This window comes from Oppia nitens, unplaced genomic scaffold, assembly GCF_028296485.1.
Source record: "Oppia nitens isolate AA-2021 unplaced genomic scaffold, nextdenovo-longstitch-racon4-pilon3 scaffold5_pilon_pilon_pilon, whole genome shotgun sequence".
Classification (NCBI taxonomy): domain Eukaryota; kingdom Metazoa; phylum Arthropoda; class Arachnida; order Sarcoptiformes; family Oppiidae; genus Oppia; species Oppia nitens.
In genome coordinates, this window is record NW_026533243.1 from 1680966 (window position 1) to 1700081 (window position 19116).

Consider the following 19116-nt stretch of genomic DNA (forward strand, 5'->3'; position numbering starts at 1 on the left):
CAATATATAATTATTATATTTTTAATATAGAAAATAAAATCTACTGTTATATTAAATTACATTTATAATGAATGTTAATTTTTTTTATATAATTGAAATTTATTATTATTTTAAAATAAAATATTACAAAACAAATTATTTTTAAAAAATTACAAGTTACATTTTGAAATCGATTTAATTTTGATGTAATTATTCAATTATTAGCAAGTTTATATAACAACATTTAAAAATAAAACTACTAATTTTTTGCTAATTTTTAAACAGATATAATTATAACAAATTAGTTAATAATATCATCCATTTTTAATAAAGTTTTACATATATATATAGTGTACTAAATAATATCCAATTTAATCTATTAATTGAGATGTGCTCTAAATTCTTATTAGTTTTAATTATAACAATAATCTGCATAAATATAAAAGGTAATTATTATTATTATTATTATTATTAATAGTAGTAGTAGTAGTAGTAGTAGTAGTAGTAACAGTAATAGTATATTATTATTAAAATTATATCTATAAATAATTATTTGTTATTTAGCTAAAAGCATACTTGTATTATTTGATAATATGAAATAAAAATATCAATAATTTCAGTAAATGATGGCAGAAAATACCATAAAAAGTCAATGGGAACCGATAAAAGTTCAATTAATTACAAAAACTGCGGAATAACTAAGAAAAAGGCCGGCAATATTGTTGGCGGCGAAAAAGCGGCTGAATATGAGTTCCCATGGATTGTATCGTTTCAGAGACCAAAAGGCAACTTAATGGTACACTTCTGCGGCGGTTCCATAATCAATGACCGATGGCTACTGACGGCGGCCCACTGTTTTCAAGGGTATGCCTACAACACACACATACACACACATTCATATTTGTATTTTTTCTATAATCAGATGATTGTTATTTATTTTTTGTTTGTTTGTTGAATTTAAAAAGTGTATTCAATACGACGATGAGAAAGATGAAAGCTGTGGTGGGAACTACTCAATGGGCATCAATTGGCACTAATGGGGCCGCCTATGAGTTTGAAGGGGTTTTTAATCACGAAAATTATGATCCGGAAGTCTATGCCAATGATATATCGCTAATCAAGACTAAAAAACCGATTGAATTTAGTGATTCAAAAACCATGTATTTTATCAATAGTGTGTGCATTAGTGATGAAAAGACCAAACTTCCCGCTACGGCCACTGTTTACGGTTGGGGTTATCTGAAAGAAGAAGGTGAGCCCAGTCCTGATCTAATGAAAGTAACGGTTTCCAAATATGACACAAAACTATGTAACGATGCCTATCAAGAATTTGTCGGCAACTTTACGCCCCAAATGTTTTGCTATATGTCTCCCGGAAAAGATTCGTGTAAAGTATGCAATCTTTAAATAATTAGACAATATTTGATAAAAAATAATTTATTATTATTTTATTTGTTTGTTTGTTATATTTATAAACAATTTAATTTAATTGCTTATATTTTTAAAAGGGAGATTCTGGTGGACCACTTACTGCAGTTATGAAAAAGTAAAAATCATTCAAAGTTTTGTCGATTGTTTTGTTTTATAGAAAATATTAATATTTGTGATTAAAACTTTTTTTTTTAATTATTATTAGAAAGGGTACCCAAATAGGTATTGTATCATTTGGACATGGATGTGCCCGACCTAAAACACCCGGTATCTATCAAGAGGTGGGCAAATTTCATGACTGGATAGTCGAAACTATTAACAAACATTAATTATTTGACTTATTTTGATGAATGATTGTTTGCGTTTAATAAATTGTAATTAATTCAAAACAAATTTTTTTTAATCAACTATCTATGCAATACAATACTATTACAATAATTTATATAATTAAAAATAATTAAATAAATGTAGTTATTTTTAAATAATTATATTATAAAATTTCTAGACAATAAAAATGTAATTAATTTTATGCAATAAATAATTAATTTACTATAAAAATGTCAGATATTTATTTACATATTTATTTCTATAATATATATTTACATAATAAATATAATATCATTTTTATTATATTATCAAAATAAACTTATGAAATACATTAATATACAAATGTTGTTTCAATTCAAGTATAAATATCACTTAATAATAAAATCTATGTTATTTAAATCTGCTATCTTATTGTTTTTAATTATAAATCAATGTAATAAAAATTAAATCAAATTTAATTATAAATTATTTATGTTATATTTTACTTACTATATTGAAATAGGCTTATTAAGCAAAAAATCGGGATATTTGCCACTAGTAGGCAACAATTTCACTAAATCTGGAAATGATTTCTAGTACAGTAAAAATATTTGAAATTAATTATAATTAAATTATATAAAATCATTTTAATTTAATATATATATATATATCAATTTGATTTATTTGATTAGTTATCAAAAAAAGACTATTACGACTACGAATGTATATAAAGGTCCGTCAACACGAATCAATCCATCAAATTGTGGAAAAATTGGTATCTCTGGGAGGATAGTGGGCGGCAATGAAGCCGACATACGAGACTTTCCGTGGATGGTATCGTTTCAAAAGACAATAGGCTCCAAATATGAACACATTTGTGGCGGATCTATCATTAATCCCCGATGGATACTAACAGCTGGTCATTGTTTTTTCGGGTAATTTTTACATTATTTAAATTATACCATTTCCTCTAACATGTATTGTTTTATTTTTGGATTTGAGACATAAACATTCATTGGGTAAAATTCGCGCAATGGTTGGATCAACAAATTTAAATGATACCAATGAAGGAAACACATACAACATAGAAAAACTGGTTATTCATGAAAACTTTGAACGAATAAACTATAACAATGATATTGCATTAATTAAAGTTAAACACCCGATTGAGTATAAGAACAATGGTGCCAATCATTTTGTTAACTGTGTTTGTCTACCGGCACCTAATGATAATCCACCGAAAAATGTCAGAGTTTACGGATGGGGACGGTTAGGTCAGTTTGATTCTGTGAGTAAAGTGCTGATGAAAGTGAATCTACAAAAGTCAGATACTAGTAAATGCAATGATGTCTATAGGAAATATGTGGGACAGTTTACCAAAGAGATGATATGCTACACAAACCCGGGTAAAGATGCCTGTCAGGTATGTTACCTTTAAGTATGGTAACAATAATTTATGACAAAATACTAATTGTTTCCCAATATAATAGGGTGATTCTGGTGGACCACTATCAGCCATTGTCAATGAGTTTGTATAACAATTTGTTTGATCTTTTTTTAAAAATATATTACAAACAAACTAAAAACGACTAATTCATTAAAAAATTTTAGTAAAATTATAAAAAATAATATTCATTAAAACTGAATTAATTTTATTACATTAATATAATATAGAAAATAAAATTATTGAAAAAATATAATCAATTATTCGATTAGACATAATCCATTATAATCCATCCATCCAGAATAAAAATTTAATTTAATATTAATAAATATTATTTCTATTTTTTACAACAATTTTCATTTAGAAAAGAGTATCAATTTGGTATCGTTTCATTTGGCCAGGGATGCAATGAAAACAACTATCCCGGTGTTTATACAAATGTTGCACTTTATAGAGATTGGATTATTAAAACTATCAAAAAATAAAATCTAGTATTTGAATTAAATTAGGGTTTTGTTATTTTTGTATAATCACATATTTTTTATATACTGTATTCAACAGTATAATACCTACAGTAAATAATAATAATTTTATTAACATATATTAAATTATAATATTAACATAATATACTAAATAAAAAATTTAATTATATATTTTTATAATATTCAGATAGCTTTGACAACAGTTGGATCATCCCTATGACTATCGTGTCGTACCTTTTGGTCGCCGACACCCACCATAACAGGGTTTCGTTCTCTGTTTGGATCAAAAGGTGTACTAAACTGTTCATCCATTGTCTCATATTTGTTGGTTTCTGATTCATTTGTTGACTCAGTTGTTGTTGTAGTCGTCGTCGTTGTTGACGTTGTTGTGGCCGACGATGTTATAGTCACCCATTCATTTTGTATCTTAAAAGGTGTCGTCACATCAATCGTATAAATTTTGGTAGTCTGTAGACCCACTTGACCACCGATGTCTTTCTCCACACAGATTACCACATTTGACGCGTATCTATGTTGAGAAGGAGTTGGCGGCACTTCTGTAGTAGTAGTAGTTTGTTGTCCATTGGTTTTTCTATTGTTTTTGAACAGATTATCAAAAAATTTTACCACTTTTTGTACAAATTTGCCGACTTGTGCTAAAAATTTAGTAAATGATAATATGCTTTATGTAAATAAAAGTTAGCAATAAATAAATAAATATATGAATACCGAAAGCATTTTGCCACCACTGACTAAATTTATCCCAAAATGTCCGTTTGTCGGTCTCCGATAGGTTACGACTGGATATCTTATATTTGCGGAACACCTCTTCGGGCATATTCTCAGGTTTTTCTGGACTATAACAGCGGACAGACTTTTTCGAGTCATTAGTCGTCTTCTGGTAAACTGGTTTACAGTCGATCACTACCGCTATGATAGTGACAATCAAAGTAAAACTAAATATTAAATTAATGGCAAACATTTTTTTATTGTATTTTTTAATCTATCAGAAAAATTAGGTTTCAAACTGTATGTGATATTGAACTTAACAATTGATTTCAAAAATGTTTTGCATTATTAATTGTTTGACTAATCTGTTTTGTAGTGCATATTCAATTGAAATTATATTTATTGTAATTTGCATTTTTAAGCTGAATCAACATGATCATTTATTTGATTCATTTTAAATAACAAACTTGTATATCATTAGTACTTTTTAATTAAAAACATATTTAATATTTATTACATGTTAATTACAAATTTTAATAATGTTAATGATATTCAAAAATAATTTTCCATATAATCAATATATAGAATCTATAGATTATAAATATAAAAAATTATTAAAACAAATTGCTTTATTTAATAGTAACTTTTTTAATTGTATTTGTTTATTAAATAAAATAATAAATATTTTTAAATACATGGCCTCTAATTAATTTTAAATGCTTGACAAATATGACAAATAATTATCTATGAAACATAATAACTATAAATTATTTATTTATCTTAAAGTCCTTTAAGATTGATTTCATTTATTTGTTTATAAACTCTATTAAAATATAGCAATTTATTTATGAATTCATTAGAAAACTTGATGCAAATTATTTAATAAATTATTGTTGACTTTGATAATAACCATATCAATCATTTTTCTTAACAATGTTTAATTGCTAATAGATATTTAAATAATAATTATCATATTATTATAAATTGACATTTAAATTTATAGCATATTTTATGGGGACATCAAATATAATCTATGTTAGCGTGTTTTAACTCATATAATTAAAATGTAAACAAATAATACTTTTAATCATAAATATTGAGATAAAAAAAGTTTTGCTTAAATAATTTAATATATAGAATAGTATTTACTATTTATTTCTATTAAACTAAAACAGTAAATAAATATCATTTCCTAAATAAAAAACTTTTATTTAAACTATGCAAACATGACTTTTAATTTCACACAGTTTTTATCATTATTAATATTATTATTAACATTATATTTGGTTAATAACAATAATTTTGCCACAACTCTTGCCAGCAGTAGATATGACGGTATTATTATAAATATAACTAATAGAWAACTAATAATATTAAAAAAAACTATTTTTTTAATCATCAGATTATGAGTTCCTATTAGAGAAGTGCTGCGATGTCGGCACTAAACGGGCCAAACAAATGCCGACCGGTGGCTGTGCGTACAGTAACACATCGTTTGACAGACTTGTGGTCAACTCAGAGTTTCGTCGACAGTGCGAACATGTGGTCGAGATCTGCTGTTTCAAAGAGCACCGGAGCCGACACTGCGATGAGGGTAAGTCATATGCCCGATCAAATGGTGACTGCAGTGGATTGAATACCGGACATACCATCAGTCCATTGCTCAATGAGTCGGCCAAAGAGTGTTGTCTATCGTGCAAATTGGGTCTAATGGCACGTAATGATCGGTTCCCCTGTACATTCAACGCTCATGGCACTTTTGGATTGGGATATCCCTATGAGGATGTCTACTACGAGTGCTGTCAGCAAAATGTCGAAAACATTAGAAGAAGTGGTAAATACAGTATATGCGATTTTTAAATACTAGATAATTGCCTTTTTTAAACACTCAACAAATTAGGTGCATCAATTAGCATATGCGACACTACTGCATCTCCCTGTGCCCATAATTGCTACGATCCCGGTGCCGATGTCGGTCCTGTAAGATGTTCATGTTTTAAAGGATATCAATTGGCAAATAATGGCAGAGACTGTGTGGACATCGATGAATGCGAAGAAAAGACACATAACTGTGATCTGAGTAAACAACAATGTGTCAATAATGTGGGAGCTTTTGAGTGTATAAACAGTACGGCCAGACAACAACATATACAAGAATCACATACCTGTCCTAATGGTTATAAGTGGAACAGTAAATATAAGCGATGTTTAGGTCAGTCATTATTTAATATATATATAATTTATTTATTTTTTACATAAGCATTGTCAAATAGATATCATTATACTGTAAATTTAACGAATGCAATAATTTTTATATAGTTAATAACTATTTTTTTAAAAGCATACTAATAATCTCTTATTAGCATTGAATGCATTAAATTTAAAATAGTGAAATTACTGATCATACAAATAATATATAAATAATATAACTAATTTTTATGTGTTGTCTTAATTTTAAGCAAACATTATTTAGCAAAAAAAAGGTATGATATTTTGACATTGAATCATAGCCTATGATAGTTAATAAGTTATTATTAGTTATTAGTTATATTAATAGATTTCAAAATTAAAAATATTAAGTATCAATACTGTACTGTATAGTAGTATTCATATTAATATATTTATTAAATGTTTTTTAATAGTTAATAATTAAAGCAAATATGTTTTTAATATACGTGCTTTTAGTATATTAAATGCTAATTTAAAATTTGAAAAAATTATAATATAAAAATGTGACTAAAATGGAGAGGGAAAATTTTTCAAAAAAAAACGATAATAATCAATGACTAATTATAATAAGCATCATATGATATGTTATCAAATATCAAAAACATTTAATTGAATTAATATTTATGGTTATATATTGTTTGCTTAAAAATATATTATGCATTATAAGCATATGTATTACATAACAAATTAATTAACAGACTTTGACGAGTGTTTCGCCAAAACCGATGATTGCAATCGCGTGACACACGTGTGTAAGAACCTGTTGGGATCATTCACGTGCATTATGTTGGGAACTACGTGTCCACCGGGATTCAAGAAAGGTCCCGGTGGAGACCGAGACTGTCAGGACATAGACGAGTGTCTGGAAAATAATCATCAATGTCAGGAACCATTAGAAAACTGTATCAACTCTCAGGGCGCCTATTATTGCGAACAACTGCCAGATAATATAGGCGACAATGAGATCGAAACAATATCGTCGACATCAACGGTTGATCCAACAAAATGCCAGAACGGCTATCGATTCTCCAAATTGACCTATCAGTGTGAGGATATTGACGAGTGTCGTATTGGTCAACACACGTGCAATCTGGCCACACATAATTGTATTAATACAGAAGGTAGGTATGAATGCGCTCCCATGATGTCGGCCAACTCGGATGGAGACAACTGTCCGGTTGGTTTCCGCCGCAATCGGTGGTCAAAGTTGTGTGAAGACATCAACGAATGTGAAACAGAATACACGCCCTGTCGTAGGGATCAGTCGTGTCGTAATACTATTGGTAGTTATGTTTGTTACTGTCAGGTATTGGACATATTAAGTAAATTTAGTCAGATATTTGTGTACTAAACTTATTTTGTTTTTTAATAAAAAGGCCGGTTATATCAAAGACACGGTGACGGGTGAATGCAAGGATGTCAATGAATGCCAATTAGGGACACATACCTGTCATAATTCACTCAGATGTGATAATACTATTGGATCGTATCATTGTGTGAGAGTACAAGACTGCGGCACCGGCTATACAATCAACGCCGAAACAGATCTCTGTGAGGACATCAATGAATGTTCGTTGGGAACAGATAACTGCGGTCAGGACTTCCGGTGCCGAAACACCGAAGGATCATTCAAATGTGATCGTATTCGGTGTCCATATAGCCAGCACCTGGCCAGCGATGGCACGTGCATTAGTAATGAGTGCAGAGATGGAAAAATATATAACTATACTTACAACCGGTGCGTCGATATCAACGAGTGTCTCAACTCTCCCTGTGCTATCAATGAAAAATGTATTAACACAGTTGGAAGCTACCGGTGTTCCAGCTATTGCACGCCTGGCTATCAACTCACCAAATACGGTATTAACCTATTTTTGTTGCCAATAGTTTATTGACTTCAATATTGCACTTATATGCTGTAATTAACAGGTAACGCCTGTGAGGACATTGATGAGTGCGCTTTAGGTACACATGAGTGCAAAGGTATGCAAATATGTCGCAACAGACCGGGAAACTATATGTGCGAGTGTCCACTCGGGTATATACTTAATCAGAACCGGGATTGCGAAGACATTAATGAATGTACCCGTTATGGCACGACTGTATGTTCACCAGACTCGTCCACTTGTGTCAATACATTGGGCTCATACAGGTGTGAGTGTAAGCCGGGCTTCGAGAACGACGGTTCCGGTAAATTCTGTACGGATATCAATGAATGCGACAGACATTCACACCGCTGTTCAAATAAATGCTTCAATACCTGGGGATCATATCAATGCCAGTGCGATGCCGGCTATAAACTGGGACCCGATTTGAAGACATGTGTTGACATCGACGAGTGTGAAGAGTTTGAAAAGAAAGACATGTCCAACAATTTCTATCTATGTATCGGTAAATGTCATAACACTCACGGATCTTTCCAGTGCTCTTGTCCTTCGGGTTATCGATTGGGAAGTGATGAGAGGACATGTCAGGGTATGTCTAATCAAAACTTTTATTAATAACTCATCTAATAATAAAATTAATTTTTATTTGCACCTATATTTGTGAAGATATTAATGAGTGCGAAGAGAACAACCATTGCAGAGGTGAAGACGAGACGTGTTTGAACACAAAAGGAGACTATAAATGCAATCGCATTGTATGTCCGGTTGGCTATCAAAGGGATGCCTCACATAAAAGGTATTACATTTTTTGTTCAGTATTACTGATAATTAATGATTCATACAAATACTAAAAATCATATTTTTATCACAAAAACAGTCGGTGCAAGAAAACTCACGGAACTGCCATTTGTACCGACACTACATGTATTTCTGAAGACTTGCGCCAACCATTGGCCTATTCGTACAACTATTTGACGTTCACATCCAATATGACAATCCCATCCACTGGTTATCTCGATCTGTTCACAATGAAAGGCCCAGTACTGTCGGTAACAACTGTCCAGTTCGAGTTCAACATGAAGTCGGCAGTGGTTGGCAAATACGGTGTGCCGGCGGCCACTGAAGACAACTTTCAGTTGCGGCGGACATCGTTTAACGAGGCAATGGTATCGTTGGTGAAGCCGGTCATCGGCCCACAGGATATTGTGTTGGAACTGGAGGTCAAGCTATACCACGGCGGCACTTATGGCGGCTCATCAATGGCTGTACTCTATATATTTGTGTCGGAATATACTTTCTAAACATTATTTCTAAACTTATAAATAACACATTTTATTCAAATTTTACTATTCATATGATATATATTTTTTAAGTGACTGTATTTTTATAACAATTGACAATAAACCTATCATGCTCAATTTAATATCAACTAGATTCTTAATTCATTGTAATCTTAATGTAAAACATAAAATGAGTTTTAAAGCATTTACACATTTGTTGCACCAATAGATTAAAAACTAATTGAATTTATTGTTAAACATTTTATTTTAATATGAATTTTTGGTTCAATTTTAGTTTATACAGTATATTGCAGTCGTAAGTAACTAATAGTATTACTGTGTTATCCCTTATAAATTATAGGGATTTCAGACAATAGATTGACCCATAAAATAGTCGGCAGTTATTTAAAAAATGTAATTAAGTTATAAAAAGAGAATATTTTCTATAAATGATATAAATATTGAATTTAAATCTATTTGTTAATTAAATTATTGCTAAATTTTTAGTGAAATATACATAAATATATATTATTATCAAATATAAATTATTTATACTTAACATATATAATTTTCTAATCTAATAAATGTACCTAGAGTATAATATTATATAATTTTATATAGCAATTCTACAGTAACATTACACACACACACACACACACACAAAATGTACCTTGTCAATATCTTGATAAACTTAATAAACTAATAAAAATTAAAGGGGGAAAAATCCAAAATAAAATGTACTGTTTGCTGCAATTTTATTTTATTTTATTTTTGAGTACATAAAAAATTGATCTAGTTGAAAAACAAACATAAATATATACAGTAATTGAGAATATGTTTGGCAGTGCGTGTTTCAGTTCAATTACAATACTATTATGCATACAAACAGTACATATTTCATAATTGGTGTCATATTGATTGTGCAATCATTGAATAGACAAATATTTTTATTTTTTTTAAATAGTCCCATCACTATATATCGTTATATTTTATATAAATTAATCAAATACAAATATTTCATAAATAATAATTTAATAAATTTTGTGTTTGATTGTCATATTTTTAATAATTGTCGTTTAAATAATGAAAAAAAAACTGTATGACCTGACCAAAAAATTTTGGTGTTCGGACCCGTACCTGACCTGACCTGAGCCCTAACTTTTACCTGACCTGACCTGACCTGAAAAATCAGGTCAGTTTTCAGTCTCTAGTACATATTTCATAATTGGTGTCATATTGATTGTGCAATCATTGAATAGACAAATATTCACAAAAAATAGTCCCATCACTATATATCGTTATATTTTATATAAATTAATCAAATCCCTTTTTTAAAAAAAAATAAATAAAAACTGTATGATTGTTTCTCTCCCCCCCAAACACTCTATTATAATTGTTGATTACTATTGCATACACTGTATGTAGTCATCAACTGTCGTAATGTGTACGTCGTGTATGGATTGGCAGCACTGAACACATTATATATGTTAGTGACGTAACTGTCATACAATGGTTTCGTCACTAAAACGATAGGCAATACTACAGTATTAGACTTTTACTGTAATAATAATAATAATAATAATTTAACAAAAGTAATGCAGAGTTTAGTTTGAATRAGTAATTTAAAAAACAAGTCATTCATTCAATACATGTATTAATTATAACATAGACTTCAATAATAGCAGTCATTCAATAAAATTCATTTAAAAAAATTCAAACAAACGTTTTGTTTTTGTCATAAATATTGATTACAAATCAAAAAAGTATTATTTAGTTTGTGTTTAGATTTGAAACAAAAGGTGAAAATATTTGTTTAATACTAATATTGTTATTATTAACAAAAAACAGTGTTTTATACTCAAGTTTTTGTTGTTGTTGTGAACCAACTGTTCCCGCGATGTTTAAGTCGCTCACCGATAGTATATCGTCGACAAAGCCGTCGTCGACCGGCCTTAAGGCCAAAGGACACCCCATTATCAACGACTACCGTATCAGCGATAAGGTGTTGGGTTTGGGCATCAATGGTAAGGTTGTCGAGTGCTTCAGCAAAGCTAATGGACAAAAGTATGCACTGAAGGTATGTTCACATTCATCAATGTCTTCATCAGTTGTATCCATATATCCTAAAGTCCTGTCTTTTTACCCGAAAAGCCATTGACCGTACATTTGAATCATTGATTTAATGTTTGTATTTTTCGAGACAATAAAATTAAATTATGTATTCAATTGAATCTTAAGTCATACATATATTTTAACTTTTTGTTTATTTGTTTGTTTTTGTACTGAAAAAAGTGTTACTTTTTTTCTTGTAATATATACTGTAAATACTTGAATCACTTTCCTCTTAAGCTTTCATTTTGTTTTTTTTTTAATAATTTTATGGTTATATTATTAATTTAATTAATATTTAATTGATATATGAATACTGTTTTTTATGTAATTGTTTGACTGCAAAAAAAACAATAATAAGATAAGTGATTAAATGAAACACAATTAAAATAAAATATTTTTTGTATTTATTTATACTATACAATATATTTAATTAATACTGTAATAAATAGTAATCCCTGAAAACAACTATATACAGTATATACCTGTTTATATTATCATTAAAAAATGTTAACCTTAAGGTTTAGTGTCAAAATAAAAGGTATTGATATAATAATAATAACTTATATTTAATATAAAAATAATAACAATAATGACATGTGTTTACTCATAGTATTAGTCATAGGGTTTTGATAATTATTATTGCATTTTCATCGAAAGCATTGTTTGTAATATTCATTAACATTAAGTGATTTCCTTTAAATGTTATAAAAACTAGTATTTATCCTGAAATGCAATTTAAAATAATAACATTGTCTACATAAAGGTATAATACAGTATAATATATTATAGATATAGTTTTTTATTGTATTATTTTATGATTATTATTAATCTATTTGCCAATAGAGAGACACTAATATTAAATGTTTAGTTTAATAATTAATGTGATATTAATCTAATATCATTGCAAACTATCAAAAAGTCAATAGTATTTATAACCTTTTTTACTCATATTTTTTTATTATTTTTATTTTAAGTTGATTTTCCTTGAAAAAAATTATTGAATTTATAATTTTTTCTAAATAATGAATTATTTATAAAACAACCAATCATACGTTAAAAAACAAAAAATAATGAAATTTTAGTATTTTTTGTCGTTAAATGTATCGTTAGAATCAATCAATCATCGCATAAGTAAATGACATTACGATCGACAGTAAAAAATTTATCGTAAAATTAAGTAAAGTTATTATTGTAAGGGAAAGTAAATGTTGTGTGATATTTGAAAAGTGATATTATTATTTTTTTAAAAATAATATTTTTATTACTTTTTTAATATAAATATTATAGTTTGAGAGCAATTTTCAAGTATGTGCTAAAGTATCCAATAAATTGTTTGTATTGTGCAAACATATACCCATCGCTTTGTATCTAATTTTATTTTATATTAGATAAATAATATCTATTATTAGTTAAGATTAATTTTTATATACCAAAATTGTTTTGCTAATATATATATATATAATTTGGTAGTTATGATGAATTGCATGAAAATGGAAATTTTATTGAAAACTTTTTTTAGTTGCATAAATGTGTTTTGATCTGTAATTTCCAGTATAACCCTGTTTTTGAACAGTTAGTATTATTTGTATTATTATTATTTAAAACTTGTATGATGTCATGTTAATAATTTAGAAACTTTATTGAAATATAAAGAAAATTTGTTGTCTATATTTATATAATCTGTTTATTGTCATCTATTTATTAATTTAAATTTATCATTTTATTTTATTTCTATTGTATAAAATATATAGGTGTATATGCATTGTATTAAACATGATTTTACCTATTTTTTCATATTCAATGATAACATATACACAATCATATTTAAATAAATTAACGAAATTGTAATGTTTTTATTATGTTTTTTATTTGTATGCTTGCATTCATATTGTATATGAAACCAACAAATGAATTGAGATAATTAAAGATATCCTTGAATTTCAATTGATATCATTTTTAGTGCCGTACTGTGGGTTTGAAATAAATTGAAATAAGAGATGAAACCCAACTTTAAGTGCATTTATAAATAGTTTTTTATTTTGATTATTTCATAATGTAGTAGACTTTTAATATATATTAAATTAATAAACAATTGAACATAAATTACAATTTAATTATAACATATTGTATAGTCTATACTTTAGACCAATAAATGTCTAACATATTTATTATTTGTGATATTATTTATATTGAAAAAATGTTATCTCATTATTTTTAATATACTTATACTTATTTAGAGGAATTCCTGTTAATTTATTACACAATTAAATGTATCAATATTTCTTATTTTGTATTGTTTTATTGAAAATATTCTAAACTATCTAATATCCTATTTGATTGTTTTAATTTTTCTCAAAACAGTTATAATGATTGAATATTATTAAAAATTATATATATTAAAAATATGTATTTGTAGATTTGTTATATATTATAACAAAATTAAACTATAATAACAACTGTCAACATAATATGTATTAAAAATAAGTAACACGAGTTATATCAGATGATATTAAATTGAGGTTTACATTGAAGTAACAAACAATTTCGTCATAAATATTATGGATGACTACTATTATTATGATGACTAAAAACAGTTGTGTTTCTCATGAAAATAGTTTGTATGGTTGTTGTGATAAAAGTGAAACCTATTTCATAAAAATCATGTCATTTATTATTGCCCAATCTTTTTGTTGTTTTTTATTTTTATTTCTGGCCTATTATTTGATAATGTTTTTTTTTGTTGAATTTGTCTAATATTTATTTGTTTGAAATTTTAAAAAATATATATTTCTTTATTTATAAGAAACATTTATTTATATTTACAATTTTTTTCTACACATAATATTTTCTTCAGTCAATCTATTATTAGTTTTTGGCTCAAATATTGCGTGAATTTGCAGTTTTAAGTTACTTTCATATTTATATAATGTTATTTGAGTTTATATTAGATAATATTTATTAAATAGAGTTTATTGATTTATATACATGTATGTATTTTTTTATAAATATTTTTTATTTTTTTAGTTACATAACGTAGTGAAAGTTTTTAAAATTGTAATTTATTATGTAATATATTAGTTTTTAAGTGCATTAACTTTATATTAGTATTATCACAAGATTTTGTTGTTATATATTTTCAAAAACTATGGGATAATTATAGCAATTTTTGGGTGTTTTTAGGAGATTAGTGTCATTATATAAGGCATTTTTGACAGGAATTTCGAAACAGAATATTCTCTATGAATATTAATGTATTTTAAGTCGATGTGTGAAACGTTTTGATGACTTATTTTTATATTTCTATGCGTTGTTGTTATTTATATACTAATGATTTGTTGCTTTATTTTTACTGAAACATAGGTTTTACGAGATTCAGCCAAAGCTCGGCGTGAAGTTGAACTCCATTGGAGAGCCAGTGGTTGCAAACATATCGTCAATATCAGTGATGTCTATGAAAATGCTTATGGAGGACATAAATGTATACTTGTTGTCATGGAATGGTTGGTTTTGTTGATAATTGTATTATATGTAGTAATAATTATGTAATTAATTTGTTTTTTATGGACAGTATGGAAGGCGGAGAACTTTTTCAACGAATCCAAGAGAGAGCCGAAAATGCATTTACAGAGAGAGAAGCGGCAGAAATAATGCACGATATATGCCGTGCCATACAATATCTTCACTCCAAAGATATCGCTCACAGAGATATTAAACCAGAAAACCTATTGTATACCCGAAGCGATAATACAGGTGTACTAAAACTAACAGACTTTGGTTTTGCCAAAGAGACCTCAAATCAATTGTCATTACAAACGCCTTGTTATACACCATATTATGTGGCGCCCGAAGTTTTAGGGCCTGAAAAATATGATAAAAGCTGGTAATTAACCATTTGTTTGTTGATTGATTGATAAAAGCATTGTATAAATGATTTTTAATAGTGAAATATACACTTATGAATACTTACGATAATTAAATAATAATTTGTTTTCAAAATATTTCTTAAATTTTCAGTGACTTGTGGTCGTTGGGTGTAATTATGTATATCCTATTGTGTGGATATCCGCCTTTCTATAGTAATCACGGTTTAGCTATATCTCCGGGTATGAAGAAACGTATCAGAGCCGGTCAGTATGACTTTCCTGATCCAGAGTGGAGGCATGTTTCCAGAGATGGTATGTATTTTTTGTTAGGGGTTACAAGTGATTGATTTAATTTGTTTTATTAATTAATGTTTTCCTTTATTTTTTCATTATAGCTAAAGATCTGATTAAAGGCTTATTAAAGACAGATCCGGTACAGAGATTAACCATTGAACAAGTGATGAAACATAATTGGATTGCTGTAAGTATTGCACATATAATTAGATTTAATTATTTACCGGTAATAGTGTTATAATAATTGGTTGTTTTTAATTTGTAAGACTATTTTTAGTTTAAATTAAATTATTAAATAAATATTTACTATTACATACCAATGCCTCTAATTTTAATAAAAATACCAGTAGTGATGATTAGTTTAGTTAAGCCTACAATTATATGAATTACCAGAACTGTTAGATATATATTTAATTGATTTATGGCTATACCTGTTGTGCGAAATCTCTATGATTACCGCCAAATAGCAGTCTATTAAAGACAGTTTTTATTACTATTATTATGGATAATGTTATTACGATTAACAATAATAAAAAATATTTTATTTGTTTGATTTGATTGGATGTCAATTACCATATAAACAGCGTTACGCTGAAGTCCCACAAACGCCGCTCCATTCAGTTCGTGTTCTTCGCGAAGATCAGGAACAATGGCCTGAAGTACAGGAAGAGATGACTCAAGCCTTACGTACGATGAGAGTCGACTTCGAGGACCAAATGACTCTTAAAAATTTAGAGACCAGTAATAATAGATTATTAGAAAAGAGAAAAATCAAAAGCAAACGTTAAAAACAACAACATATTCATAGAACTGACTGACTGTCTGACTGCCCATCACTTGTTTAACCGTCACCTCTTTGATGTCTATTTTTTATTACTTAATTATATGCTATTAAATCTAATATAACAAAGAAGTGATGTTTTATCTTATGTAATGTTATGTTAGTTCAGCTTTTGTATTATACGATTAAAGCTAATAGTAATAATAGTCCAAAAATCAGTGCCGTTTTTTTTGTTTGTTTATAGCAATGAAATTATGTTTTTTATGTTAATTGGCAATCATTGACATTAAAAGTGTTTTTATTTGGCAAAAAAAACATATTTTATTTTTTCTTTAATTAAATATATCAATAATTATTTAGCAATTTTATCATTTAAATAGTTTAGTTAACATATAAAATATTGTATAATCAGTTATCTATGCAGTCTTTCATTTGAGAGTTCATCACTCAATGATTACTAATTATAACAATTTTAATAATAATAATAAAATTTATATATTTTCTGAAAATATTTATATAAATAAATAAATCATTGTATTGATAGCACTAAATATATTACATTAAATATAGAGAATTTATTTAAATAAATAAATAAAATCCATGAATAAAGTTATGAAACAATAATAAAAATGATTGATTTCATATATAAATATTAATGCTATTATTTATTTTGTATCAATATTTAAAGTATATTTTTAATTATTTATTTAATAATAATAATAATAATAATTTTTAAAACTAAATAAATAATAAATAGCTTATCTGATTAGACAATAATATTAATATTACTTATAAATTTAACCTAATATACCTCGAATAGTATTGTTGCTTGATAATTTAGATACAATTGTATAATTTAATAATGATTTAAGTTAAAATTAATTATATATTTAATACAATGATGAATGATTAACATGAATAGCAATTTTTTTCTAAGTCAAGTGTCATTGTATTGTGTTTTTGCACTAAAAATGATACAATTATTTCACAACAAAATTGAATTATTGCAATAATAATTTTTCAACGTTATACTGAATAATAATTACAAATGATTATGAATTTATGAATAATAATAATAATTTTTGCATTCATTGTATGAAATTTTTCTCCTCATAATGTCATAAATGTCTTTTGCATTACAGGAAAATAAAACTTAAAACTAAACTTTTATGAATTGATGAGTGAGTGTATTGCTCTTTATTATTATTATTATTTTTTTATTATTAAATATACAATAAACTAGCAGATGGTCTAAACTTTATTATAATTATTATCATAACTTATTTATTTGTAATTGTTTGTAACCATTACCCGGCTATAATTTTAAAACTTTATTAAAATTAAGTCATCATTACATTTTATTATGACATGTTATTGTTGATGACATCTAAATTATAATATTAAATATAATAATAATAATTGTTTGACAAGACTATTGTAAATACAGTACAAAACATTACTAATAAAATACATATTTGTATTCAAATATTAAAAAAGTATGAGTTTTTTGCACTCAATAGCCGAGACAACTGCCATTAAAAGTGCACTTTATATGCTAATTGTTTACTTAAATTTTAATATTTTAATTAATTTTAATTGAATGTTGGTTTTTTATGAATATATTGTATTTTTTAAAATTTTATTTTATATCGTTATTATCTTTTAATTTTAATCATTTTTTTAAATCTCAACTCATATAAATCGTTATAATAACTTATAAAAACATTTGTATTTATGTATAATTGCATAAATAACTGTTTACTTAATTTCAATGCATTTAGCAAAACAATTATTTCTGTTTTTTTTTTGTCAATTACAATTGACAATGAATTTATAGTATAATAATAATAGTAATAATAATAATAATTTTGTTTGAGTAAAATTATAATATTTAAAGTGTCAACTATACAATAACAATAACAGTAAAAAACATTTTTTTTGCAAAATTATAACATAATTTGATGGATCTTTATTTTTTTACAAAAAATGTTTTTTTTACGAAATACTGTATTACGCAAACACTTACTTATATATTATTATATAACTGTATCGAAATTATAACAACAAATATTGTTTAGCAAACAAAATATTTATTTTAAATATATATCTATATATATTGTATATGCAATATATTCAAAATATATTTATAATGCCTTTTATTATTTAAGCTGAATATTTTCGGTTTTAAAAAAATAATATAATATACTAAAAAATGGGCCAAATTTCTAAACTAGTATACGAATATACAGTACAAACCATTTGGTATATATCTTAAGTGTTAATGTCAGTCAGTTTAACGG

The 19116-nt window shown here is 26.8% G+C and overlaps 4 protein-coding genes across 4 annotated transcripts; 3 read left to right on the forward strand and 1 right to left on the reverse strand.

Annotated features, from left to right (window-relative positions):
* The first annotated feature begins 235 nt into the window (after window positions 1–235).
* On the forward strand, window positions 236–3645 carry LOC128961169 (transmembrane protease serine 9-like). Its single transcript, XM_054307375.1, has 11 exons — window positions 236–425; window positions 600–843; window positions 945–1371; window positions 1488–1525; window positions 1616–1733; window positions 2098–2170; window positions 2240–2312; window positions 2409–2651; window positions 2719–3139; window positions 3207–3244; window positions 3525–3645. The coding sequence occupies exons 1-11, from the start codon at window positions 368–370 to the stop codon at window positions 3643–3645; spliced, it is 1854 nt and encodes a 617-aa protein (XP_054163350.1). The 5' UTR covers window positions 236–367.
* Window positions 3646–3825: 180 nt separating this feature from the next.
* LOC128961171 (uncharacterized) lies at window positions 3826–4594 on the reverse strand. The gene is made up of 2 exons (XM_054307377.1): window positions 4372–4594; window positions 3826–4298 (listed from the first exon to the last, which is right to left on the reverse strand). The coding sequence occupies exons 1-2, from the start codon at window positions 4478–4480 to the stop codon at window positions 3826–3828; spliced, it is 582 nt and encodes a 193-aa protein (XP_054163352.1). The 5' UTR covers window positions 4481–4594.
* Window positions 4595–5586: 992 nt separating this feature from the next.
* Window positions 5587–9895, forward strand: LOC128960894 (fibulin-1-like). Its single transcript, XM_054307059.1, has 8 exons — window positions 5587–5706; window positions 5774–6205; window positions 6272–6583; window positions 7299–7906; window positions 7977–8460; window positions 8530–9075; window positions 9153–9282; window positions 9364–9895. Exons 1-8 carry the CDS (start codon window positions 5598–5600, stop codon window positions 9785–9787), a joined length of 3045 nt encoding a protein of 1014 aa, XP_054163034.1. The 5' UTR covers window positions 5587–5597; the 3' UTR covers window positions 9788–9895.
* A 1481-nt stretch (window positions 9896–11376) lies between these two features.
* Window positions 11377–17080, forward strand: LOC128960920 (MAP kinase-activated protein kinase 2-like). Its single transcript, XM_054307087.1, has 6 exons — window positions 11377–11843; window positions 15239–15378; window positions 15447–15758; window positions 15893–16053; window positions 16137–16222; window positions 16620–17080. Exons 1-6 carry the CDS (start codon window positions 11664–11666, stop codon window positions 16821–16823), a joined length of 1083 nt encoding a protein of 360 aa, XP_054163062.1. The 5' UTR covers window positions 11377–11663; the 3' UTR covers window positions 16824–17080.
* Window positions 17081–19116: the final 2036 nt, after the last annotated feature.

Coding starts and splice junctions, on each gene's coding strand:
- LOC128961169 (XM_054307375.1), top strand. CDS start 368: ATGTGCTCTAAATTCTTATTAGTTTTAATTATAACAATAATCTGCATA. Junction 426..599: donor AATCTGCATAAATATAAAAG/GTAATTATTATT, acceptor CAATAATTTCAG/TAAATGATGGCAGAAAATAC. Junction 844..944: donor GCGGCCCACTGTTTTCAAGG/GTATGCCTACAA, acceptor GAATTTAAAAAG/TGTATTCAATACGACGATGA.
- LOC128960894 (XM_054307059.1), top strand. CDS start 5,598: ATGACTTTTAATTTCACACAGTTTTTATCATTATTAATATTATTATTA. Junction 6,584..7,298: donor TAAATATAAGCGATGTTTAG/GTCAGTCATTAT, acceptor ATTAATTAACAG/ACTTTGACGAGTGTTTCGCC. Junction 9,283..9,363: donor AGGGATGCCTCACATAAAAG/GTATTACATTTT, acceptor TCACAAAAACAG/TCGGTGCAAGAAAACTCACG.
- LOC128960920 (XM_054307087.1), top strand. CDS start 11,664: ATGTTTAAGTCGCTCACCGATAGTATATCGTCGACAAAGCCGTCGTCG. Junction 16,054..16,136: donor GAGGCATGTTTCCAGAGATG/GTATGTATTTTT, acceptor TTTTCATTATAG/CTAAAGATCTGATTAAAGGC. Junction 16,223..16,619: donor TGAAACATAATTGGATTGCT/GTAAGTATTGCA, acceptor CCATATAAACAG/CGTTACGCTGAAGTCCCACA.
- LOC128961171 (XM_054307377.1), bottom strand. CDS start 4,480: ATGCCCGAAGAGGTGTTCCGCAAATATAAGATATCCAGTCGTAACCTA. Junction 4,299..4,371: donor GTGGTGGCAAAATGCTTTCG/GTATTCATATAT, acceptor CTAAATTTTTAG/CACAAGTCGGCAAATTTGTA.